Here is an 11,727-nt window from a genome sequence, read left to right as displayed (position 1 = left end):
TCGATATCTAAATACTATCGAGTATAAATATATTTGGCATAGTTTTTATAATAAAAATAAAAATATAAAGGATGTACTATATATAGTACCAGGTTTAAACTATGATATTAATTTGGGAATAAATAAATGCATTTGAAAGTTACTTCATACTATATATAGTACAACTGGGTAAAAATATACACAATATAAAATAAAACACTTCTAGTTTATTACAAACTAATATTTTCCTTCCTTTAAAACTTTTTCTTCCTCTTACCCTGTCCCTTGCCAGCACTGATGCTACTGACACTGTCCTGCACAACCGAGCCTCCATCTTCCAACCGACTCTTGACTTTATCACAAAGACTTTCCAGGTCTTGGATCGAATAGCTGTAGACCAGTTGCCAGTTGTTGAGGAAATCCCTTTCGGTGATCAGGATCTTCTTCTTTCCTGATGTCTTCGAGTTCTCGTTTGCGATCTTTTGTCTTTTCTGGTTCAGGAAGCGTATTGCATGTCTGAGACACATGGTGGAGTCTTCTTCTTTGTGGGAGACCTGGAAGAGGATAAATGGAGGTGTTAGTTGATTGGATTTCAGTGAAGATTTACACGTGCACCTCTGCTGCTCTCGTAACAAATTTTGATTTCTTTCTAGGATGCTGTCTTTAAATAATAATTCATCCACTTCACCTTTAAATATAAAACTTCCTTACTCAAATAAATCCTGGTGTCACTATATCAATGCCAAAAAGAATTGGAGCACAAATTGATTCCAATTACTATTTATATTTCACCAAATGCAGCCATAAAAAATGTCAAATTATTTATTGCAACATTTTTATCACCACTATCCACTGCACGTCAACAAACTCTGTTCACAAATCGTAACTGGTGAAAAAATAGATTATTGTGAGAATCCAGTAACTTTTGCAGAAGATTCTAATACCAAGCTGAAACCTGACCAACTTGTCTTAAGGACAAATTTGGTTAGAAAATGATAAATGGAATTGCTATCTATATTTCACCAAATGCAGCCATAAAGAATATTAAATTATTTATTGCAACATTTTTATCACCACTATCCACTATACGTCCACAAACACTGTTCACCAATCGTAACTGGTGAAAAAATAGATTATTGTGAGAATCCAGTAAGTTCTGCAAGAGATTCTAAGGTGATTTTCTGGATATCAGAAGCTGAAACCTGATCAACTCTTCTTAAAGACATATTTGGTTAGGAAATGATAAATGGAATTGCTATCTATATTTCACCAAATGCAGCCATGAAAGATGTTAAATTATTTATTGCAACATTTTTATCACCACTATCCACTGTACGTCCACAAACTCTGTTCACCAATCGTAACTGGTGAAGAAATAGATTATTGTGAGAATCTGCAGGAGATTCTAATACGAATTTCTCGATATTAAAAGCTGAAACCTGATCAACTTTTTTTAAAGAAAAAATTGGTTAGAAAATGATGAATGGTGGGAATGATCCAACATCCAAACAAATAGATGCTACCATTGGGGCAGTTTTTGCAAAAATATAAATCGAACATCTGGTATCTTACCTTAATGTAACTTTAGTCATCATAACCCAATTGGATTATGATGACTAAAGTTAATGGAGTTAACAGATCTTAAAGAAACAATACGAATTAACTAGAAATCACATTTTATTCATTACCAGGTATGACTTCAGCCAGTCGGAGAGACTCCGCGTACTATTTTATTTCACCAAAGAACACTTTTTAATCAACACATAATTTCCATTTGGTTCAATAATCTCCTTTTACCATCTATTTTTCTTTGAGTTGCACAATTTTTCACTCTTATCAGCGAAACTAAACCAAGTGCCAGTGAATTTGCTAGTCATTTATGACAGTTTCACCATTCTGCAAATTCCGAAATAGATAGTGATCAGATGTGCCAGATCAGGAGGACCATTGCCAGACAATCTGCAATAATTTCCCAAGAGCTGCCAAAGTTGTACACTTTTTAAACTTGACAACTCGGGCTGATTTTTTTATTGCGCTATTCAGTTTGTTCAACGACCTCCTGTTGCCATCTATTGTTCTTTGAGCTGAACAATTTCTCGCTCTTATCAGCATAAATCCTGGTATCTAAGCAGCAAAAAACTGAACCAAGAGCAAGTGAAGGTGATCATTTGTCATTTGTGACAGTTTCACCATTCTGCAAACTCCGAAATAAATAGTGATCAGATGTGCTAGATCAGGAATGCACCATTGCCAGACAATCTGCCTCAATTTCCCACGAGTAGCCAAAGTTGTACGCCTTTTAAACTTGACAATACTAGCTGATTTTGTTTATTGTGCTATTCAGTTTGTTAGATGATCTTCTTTACCATCTTTTTTTTTCTTGCTCTTATCAGACAGTCTGCAGTAATTTCCCACAAGTTTCCAAAATTGTACACCTTTTAAACCAGACAATTCTAGCTGATTTTTTCATAGTGGCCTCCTTTTGCCATATATTTTTCTTGAGCTGCACAATTTCTATCTCTCTTATCAGCATAAATTCTGGTTTTAATCAGCAAAAAACTGAACCAAGTGCCAGTTAAGGTGATAGTCATTTGTGGCAGTTTCACCATTCTGCAAACTCCAAAATAAATAGTGATCAGATATGTCACCAGACCAGGATTGCATGAGGAGGCGAGGTATCGCTGCCAGACAGCTGCAATAAATTTCCAAGATTTTCCAAAGTTGTACATCTTTCAGGTGTGACGATTTTGGCGGATTTTGTTACTGCTTTATCCAGTAAACATCATCATTGATCTTTTAGTGGTTGTCATTTATGACAGTTTTACCATTCTTCAAACTCCGAAATATATAGTTATCAGATATTGCCAGACCAGGAATGCATGGGAGGAGGAGCATGCATCATTGCCAAGCTGCAATAATTTTCCACGAGTTGCAAAAGTTGTACACCTTTTAAACTTGATAATTCTGGCAGATTTTTTATTGCTTTATCCAGTAAACTTTATAATTGATCTTTTGGTAGTCATCCGAAACAAATAGAGATCAGATGTCACCAGACCAAGAATGCATAGGAGGGCAAGGCATCATTGCCAAACGGCTGCAGTAATTTTCCATGAGTTGCCAAAGTTGTATACCTTTCAGACGTGACAATTCTGGTCGATTTTTTTTACTGCTTTATACAGTAACCATTATAATTGATCTTTTGGTGGTTGACATTTATGAGAGTTTCACCATTCTCAAAAAAAACTTCGAAATAAACAGTGACCAGATGTTTCCAGACTTTCCACGAATTTACCACAAATTTTCCACGAATTTCCGAAGTTGTACACCTTTTAGATGTGATAATTCAGGTTGATTTTTTTCACTGTTTTATCCAGTAAATATTATAATTGATCTTTTGGTTAATTGAAAGAAGCTGCAACACCTTTATAATCTTATCAATCTGAGAAAATTATCTTTGTTACTATACAGGACCCACTTTCAATCACCAGTGATGATCCTTTGAAAAAAAAGTTTTTATAAAATCGTGAGTTTTCTGAAAATAGTTTGTACTAAAGAAGTGAATCTGCTAGAATCCATCAAGATGTCTATAATGAAGTGATTTCTAGATGGAATGTGAATTACTTTAATTCTGGTGGAAATGGCGCTCATTAAACCATATGATTTAAAAGAAAAAAACTTCGTATATGCTTCTTATTTGCACGATAGCTCACTCATTTTACACGCAAAAAACTTGTAACAGCACTCATTTTAAAGCTTATGTTGAGCACTATAAAACCCAATTTCACCGAAATGCATAAAATGTAAAACCTCGACACTAGATGGCTTTAGATACAACAATTAAATCTTGAACGAAATAAAAAACGACTTCGGTCTTTCAAATCTTTCTTAATATTTTTCCTAGAACACTTTATGTAATACCGATTTATTAAGATTTTTACTGACATTATTTTGTTCATTACATGATTTTCGTTAAAATGTATATTTTAGGAGATATTTGCAAAAAAAACGAAGAAAAACGCCAAAAATATATGAATCTTTAGTGGACAGTAACTTGAAAAGTATTAGTTTTTTTGAAAAACTATAGAAGACATTTTTTTCTTATAATTAGTTCTTCTATCGATTTCGGACGTTATTTTGAAAAAATGTAATTACACAATTGAGAGGGGGTGTCATCCCCCCGGGGGGTGATGGCGCAACCCGAATTGTTTTCACTTTTGAACTTGAGGGTAAGATGAACCTAATTCCAAAATTTCAGTCAATTCGGAGCACAGTAAAAAAATTCAGAGGTTATGCCCTTTTTTCCTCTCCGTTTACTGCACTATAAAGAAAAAATTGAAGAAGTTTGATTCTATTTAAAGTTCATGTACCTAACAGTTTTCTTTAAATTTTCAGTAAGGAGCCGAAGTATCAAGTTGTGTACTGGATCGAAACATTTTAAATTGTTGTTTTGGCCAAGATTTCATGCTGTACATGCAGCCTACTCGCAACCTTCTCAAAGAATTATCTGATGATCATCTCCAATGATAACTTTGCCTTGGTCAACATCAACTTCAGTTGGCTGATGAAAACTTTGTTCCTCTCTCAAAAAAAAATCTCCAAAACGAAATTCTTTATATAAACTCTTAAATGTGCGTCCTCTTGAGCAAGAAACACTATAAACTTTACCTATTTTTCATGAGCAGAAGCAGCTATCTTTCCATTATGGAAATAAACAACTGCCCAGATGCCTAAATGGACAGAATATTTGTGTCTGCAATCTATTTAAAATTAACTCACCATAACTAATAGCTTTTATAAAAATACGCAGTACTTCTCCTGAAGTTACATAAATGCTGACCAGTGTCACGTGACAAATGAGAAAGAACAGACCTAACATACAGTTATATAAAAAATAGGTCAACACTCCCGATCAACTACTTGGTTGTAATACCAATATTTTATATTTAATCCAACATCAAATATTAAAAAATAATTTTTTCTTAAAATGTCTATTCTACTTACCATTGAGACATAGAGATTAGCCCTGCACACATCGCACTCCTTGTCTTTCAGTTCTTTCACTTGAACACTACGTTCACTTTTATCACAATCACCAGCACTATCCAAACCATCATTGACTATTTTCAAAAACTGTTCACGTTCACTACTCTCTCGTCCCACCAGCTCCTGCAAAGGCTCCAGGATCGACTTCAAAACAACGTCTTGGGCTCTTGCATCCGAAGCGATGCTCACCAGGAGTTGGTCCAGAGAGAACATTGTTGGTTCACGACTTTCTTGGATATCCTAAGAGGAAATATAGTTATAAATCTAATTTATCAACCTGAATTGGTAATGGTTTACCTTACCTTAAAATCTTGTTGAGCCCCTTCAAGCCAGTCCGTGGTGGCGTAATAGACGCTTTCAGAGACAGCGTATCCTGTGCAGAGACTCGAAGTGTAAGCCCTAGGGCACACGAGGACAAACTCACCAGGACGTTGGACGGTTCTCGAAAGAGGAACGTTTCGAGACAACAGTTCACCTATGCCCAAAAAATTAAGTATAAAAATACAACTATTAGTATCAAAACATTTAAAAAAAGGCCATCGCCTATATCAAATGTGTATAAATCCATTTGTTTTGTTTTTGGATAAAATAGAAAATGTCAATGGAAAAAACAGATGGAACTAATTGTGAGTTCAAAATAGAAGTATCCAGAAATCGTAGTCATTTGGGACGTCCATTGATTAAGTGAAGTTTACAAGGGGACAGGAGTTTGACAAAAAAAAGTGAAGTATCGCGTGTATTTATTTTTTACCTCAATCAAACATTTTTTAAAAGTAAATCCAAAAATTTGACGATTTATTTACGTGCTAAAAACACACAGGATGTGGGGAAGGGTAGTAATTGCACCGAATGGCTTTTAAAATTTTGAAATTGGTTCAGGCGTTTTTGAGAAATCGTCGTTTTAATATCACCACGTATCACCAATGGAGAGGCAGTGGTCCAAAAATCCTTAAAAAGCGATCACGTGATTAATGGATGCCTCTTTGGATTTTTTATTGGACTATCTTTTTCTTCCACACTACATTGCGATTAGGTGGCTTCTAAATAGTGGAAGGTATGCTTGTCATATAAAAGCATAATATAAAAAAATTCTTGTCACAAAGAACAATAAGGTCAACGTTGGAAATGCTACAAGTATCCCCCTAAATTAACGCCTGGTATACCGCAAAGTTCGGCCCTAGGAACCCCGTAATACCTTGCATATACGACTAACTTGTACAAAATAAACTTAGAGGAAAGGAGGTCCATTGCAACAATTTTTAAGGACTTTCGGCCGTTACTTCTAAATAGTGGAAAAATATGCTGTCAACATGATATGAAAAATTCCTTATTGTCGGAAAGAACAATAAGGTCAATGTTGGGAAGACCATGAGTATCCTAAGATACTAGGACTTTACTTGTTATATCTTGTGTATACACCAAGCTAAAAAAGACGAATAAAGAAAAACCTAGAGTTTGATAAAAGATTGGGATTCTACAAGTGCAATATGTAAATTAACGCATGGTGTACCGCAAAGTTTGGTCTTAGGATCCTTGTTATACTTGCATATACAACTAACTTGTACGAGATAAACTTAGAGGAAAGGAGGTGTCCATAATCACGTGTTTCGATTTTGAAGAACTTGTAGCCACCCAGTCCCCTTGGAGATTCCTGGTGATAAATAAACTTTACTTCACCAGCCCAACATTACATGTTCCTTTAGTACCAGAAAATGCGTTTACGATTTTATAAATTCAGATAAATAATAAATACATGTAAAATCTTACTAAACCTCCAGCTCCGCATGTGATATTTCATAATTTTTTGTCAAACCCCCTCCGCCCCTTTTGAGCCTCATGTGATTGATGGAGGTCTCCGAAACAGTAAGAACAAAGACTTGTATCACCCACAAGTAAAAACATACAATTCAGTGTGTGGAGTACCACAAGACTCAGTCTGAAGACCCCGAAATTTCTGTTATTCAACTAACTATATTCATGATTGATTAAACAAATGAACATGATAAAAATAACATGGTTATATTAGAAACATGATGAAAATGGTAACATGGTTATATTAGAAACATGATGAAAATAGTAACATGGTTATATTATAAACATGATGAAAATGGTAACATGGATATATTATAAACATGATGAAAATGGTAACATGGTCATATCATATATAAGAATGACCTTGTCTGACTGATAAATACAAAAAAAATATAATAGAAAACATTTTTTTTTAACATTTGCTAACATTACCTGGTGGTATCATTGCAGAATCTGACGGCAGCCAAATTGTCTGTGGAAGTACTGATTGTGGTGCCAAAACCGTTAAGGCATCCCGGAAGGCATCTGATGCCCTATCTGGTATTCCATACCTAAAAGATAACAAAAATACATAAACTATAACAAAGATAGTAACCAATTTATAATATTTTAAATGAAACTAGATATAAGTAGCATTTTTGATAAATATTAATTTGATATAAGTAGCAATTTGATAAATATCAATTTGATTCGTAAAAAATCTAAGAGTCTACTTGTCTACTTGTTTATCTGTATATTTGTCTATTGTTTCCCTATCTACTTGTTTACTTGTCTACCTGTTTCCCTGTTTCCCTGTCAACTTGTCCAACTGCGTACCTGCCTATCTGTCTAGCTGCCTACCAGTTCACTAATAATTCTGCTGCTAGACAAAAGTTGTATCCGCACATACATACATACATACATACTAAACAAAACACACATACAACCATTTTATAAAGAATGTCATCTGCAGTTTTTCCAAGGTATACCAATATGTTCAGAAGGTTTTGAAAGGTAAAAATATATAATATTTGCAATTATTATAACTTTTATAATTAAATGACAATGTTACCATATTTTGTTTGCCCCGGTGTGAAGATATTCGATCCAAGGTAAACCGTGAGGATCCCGGTACCAGCAACATGCACTAAATAACATTCCAACATGAAGAGTTGGCACAGTCAAACCTTAAAGAAATAATTTATACATGTCATTGTATTTTAATGTCTAAATCCAATTAATTTTATAACTTACCCATAACTGGTCCCAAAGATCTCAACACCGATCCATTGTTATTTGTTAAAACCTGTCAAATATCATTAACAGTTAATTTACCGAGTCAACAACAGGACTTTCTATATTTGTTTCTCTATTTTTTACCTTAAGGTTCCATGGATGCCTAGCAACAGGACTACTCTTGACAGGAAATCCATAACCAAAGCCTGATGAGTCAATCGAGCCAACATGCACACATATATGTTTATCTCTTCGAGATACATGCTCCCAATATTGTTTCTCAACCTGCAAATGAAAAAAGACATTTTTATGCACATATCTCTCCTTAGCTAAAGATGTCCTCATAGACCTGTGCTCCATGCAAAAAAGGAGAGTGAATGGCATTTAGGAGGAAAGAATAATTATCAATGATAATGAATGAGAAGAAAGAATAGCATTCTAGATCTCCCCCCATAAAGTACTGCCTGATGGCGATTTCCGTGGAAACAAGAGGCAAATAAAAAACAAAGATTTTTAGACGGAATATTATTAGCGACTCCGACATAAGCTTCCAAAACATATAAAGCTGACATACATAAACGCACTTTTTTGGCTATACACCATTAACACGTTGACGGCGGAGGGTCTTTAGACCTAAATTGTTTTTCTATGCTGAAAAGTTTTATTTAAAAAAGTTCATTTAAACAGTAATTCAGTGGCGGATGCGAAGAGTGTTATTTAGATCCTTCTTCCATCTATAGGAATTACTAACCAGATGCTTCTATTATACCAGAAAATTGGGGGTAGAAAAACAAATGTGGCACTTCCTACTGCCATACCAGAAGTACGGATTGGATGATGTCGACGCCCACAATCAACGTATTATCTATCAATCAACTTACCTCGCTGGTTCAGGTGACCCATTCTTAAACCACACAGACATGGTTTCCTAGCAATCCTGAAGAACTGGCTCAGAGCCATATTTCGTCCCTTCAAAGTACACTCTCTTAAATCCCTGTCAGTCTCAGAATCAAAGTCATCAATACTGTTGTTGCTCTCGGTATCAGTGTCCCTTTCCTTGTCAGGCTGGTTATCAGACTCGTACTGCTTGTAGTGTTGATTCTTTTCGTGTTGTTTTTGGCGGTATAGGGTTTCCTTTCGAGTCCACTCCTGTTTCACTTCAGATAAGAGCTTTTGTCTCTCCACTGAGGGAAAAAAAAAATATAAGAAACTGATTAAGGTGTATCAAGGTTTTATTTTAGAAGGTGATGGAACTGAAAACTGATGTAAAATTTGTTCCAATGGAATTGATATTTGGATGGGTCTTAAAATCAATCTTGTTTCTTTCTTCATCAATTTGGAAAGATTGTTCTTAATCAGGAGCAAAAGTCAATTAGATATATTAAAGTTATGACACCCACTTAACCATTTTCTTATGATTCTTATAAAGTTGAAAAATGGTGTATTATTTTACAATAAGCAAGCAGTACTGCAAGAGAGCAAGCTAGTCTGATGATAGGTCTCTATATTAAATAAATAAATGCAGCGTCCAATATTCACCTGGTGACAGCGTGTCATAGGGTAGTAAGTATTTACAATAAATATCATCCAACTTGGTGACCCGGTCCTGCGCGGATTTGGGTATGCACATCTCTTCAGCAACCCGGTGCCACTTCTTCTTTTCAATCACCTTCAAAAGAAATAAAACAATATGTAAGTGGTATTTTGCCTTAAGGTAATTTGCATGAACTTTCAAAATGGGTAAATAATCGATTTGATTAATAATATTGATTTGTATATATCTGCTAGTCAAGCTATCTATTTGTTTAACTATCTATATTTATCTGTCTATTTGTCCACTATTTACCTGTCAATCTGTCTACTAGAAAACCAGTATCTGTATATCTGTCTACCTGTCCACCTATCTGTCAGTTTACCTATTCACCTGCCTATCTTTCTGTCAGTTTACCTGCTTACTGGTCTACCTGTCTAACTTGTATATCCTATCTACATGTCTACCAATAATTATATTTGTATATGATACAATAATAATGATGTGTTAAGATCATTTTTGACTATCAAATGGCAATTTTTTTGCATCTTGGAAACCACTGTCTTTCTTTCTTACAGTTTACCTGCTTACTAGTCTACCTGTCTACACGTCTAACTTGTATATTCTGCCTACATGTCTACCAATAATTATATTTGCATATGATACAATAATGAAGGTTATTTTTGACACAAATGGCAACTTTTTTTGCATCTTGAAACCGCTCGATATGTCTTTGCAAAAATGCAATGCTCCGTACCACCGAAACGGCTAGACGTGCCTTTGCCAAGAACTAATAAACACCTCTCGCCGTCTATTTTATGAATGTTTTATGAATTATTCGAATCATTTGGTCCTTGGTCCCAAAAGTTTGTGTCCACACATATATACTACACACCATTCATGTTCAGAAATCTTTAAATTTTTTGTGATTACTATGACGTATCATTCTACGGAAAGTTAGTAAATTAGTACATATTTTACCTCTTTGAGCCCTCCACATCCTGAACAGTGTGATAAAGTCTTGGCAGATCTATTTCCATTCCTCCGATCTAATAAAAAAAATAATTTTAATAATAAACTTTACTTAAAATTAATAAATAAAATAATAAGGCTAAGCAAAGTAGTTTCTTTGGCGCCAAGAAAATAGTAAATTTGGCGCACAAAACATCTAATCCAAAACTACTAAAATATTTCTGTTACTTACAAAAGGTGCATGTGTCAACGTGATGCTCTGAGTTTCCAATACTTCTTTATCGCCAATAATTCTTGAACAGAAGGTCCAAATCTGCATAAAATATTCAAAAATATCATAAATAGTACATCACACTAATCGATTACACATGTGTCCTTTATCTTACCTGTACATCATCCGATAACATACTGGTTGTAAGCAGTGAACCTATATCATCAGCAACCTTACAATCAGGCTTAAAAGAAGCAGGAGGCACAATTCTGCACAGTCCAAACTTGGAAGCAATCGGCGTGATCTGTTCAATAATGCTATAGGATCATGAACTGTTTCTCTTCTCCGAAGGGTAAAACGTGGGAGCATCCAATATCTCACCACTGTTCACCTCCTTCGGTTCAACCTTCTTAATATTAGAACCAGGTGACACAACTCGGCGATTGATTTAAAATCAGGTTTCTTGTCGTTCAAGTGTTTCTGGGCATCCATTTCTTTGAGATAGGACTTGAATTGAGAGCCCTGGTTAGAGGTGAGATTTGGTGATATTGACAGTCTTGGGTATGTGTTTTTTCTTCCCTGGATAGTGGTTGTACGGTTCCACAGGTGGAGGGTTTGATCGTCTGCTCTTGGGTAAGTAATGGTCTTCTTGGCCATTATTAGGGAGTCTTCGCTTGGTGATAGGGCTGTCAGAGTTTCGTGGGATGTTGTTGCTAATTGGGTTTGTTGGTGGTAGACATTGGGCTTTGGTTACTAGTTTGGCACGCATTATCACGCGCTGGTTGGGGCCGTCTGGACCTTCGGTGCCTAATTTGACAGCAACTCCTATTAGAAAAAAAACAAATAATAAATTAATTTGCTTCAAGCTGCATGAATTCCTCATTGAAAACACAATATTTAACATTACCAAACTAATCACCATGATTTCTACTAATTCAACTAATCCCTTTCAAACAGTTTTTTT

General features: G+C 35.1%; 1 protein-coding gene across 1 annotated transcript in view; it reads right to left on the bottom strand.

The window, feature by feature from the left end:
* Positions 1–231: 231 nt before the first annotated feature.
* The window catches only part of LOC113362910 (protein Jumonji-like), a 51,230-nt gene continuing 39,734 nt past the window's right edge, over positions 232–11,727 (bottom strand). Inside the window, exon 16 of the mRNA XM_026605406.1 lies at positions 232–533. Coding sequence (XP_026461191.1) covers positions 234–533 — 300 coding nt within the window. The 3' untranslated portion in view covers positions 232–233. The remainder of the gene's footprint in view (positions 534–11,727) is intronic.

Source organism: Ctenocephalides felis, unplaced genomic scaffold (assembly GCF_003426905.1).
Source record: "Ctenocephalides felis isolate EL2017-DRISC unplaced genomic scaffold, ASM342690v1 CF-g0.4_SCAFFOLD_00845, whole genome shotgun sequence".
Classification (NCBI taxonomy): Eukaryota; Metazoa; Arthropoda; class Insecta; order Siphonaptera; family Pulicidae; genus Ctenocephalides; species Ctenocephalides felis.
The sequence above is the reverse complement of the archived record's forward strand: the minus strand, read 5'-3'. Positions and strand labels throughout refer to the sequence as shown.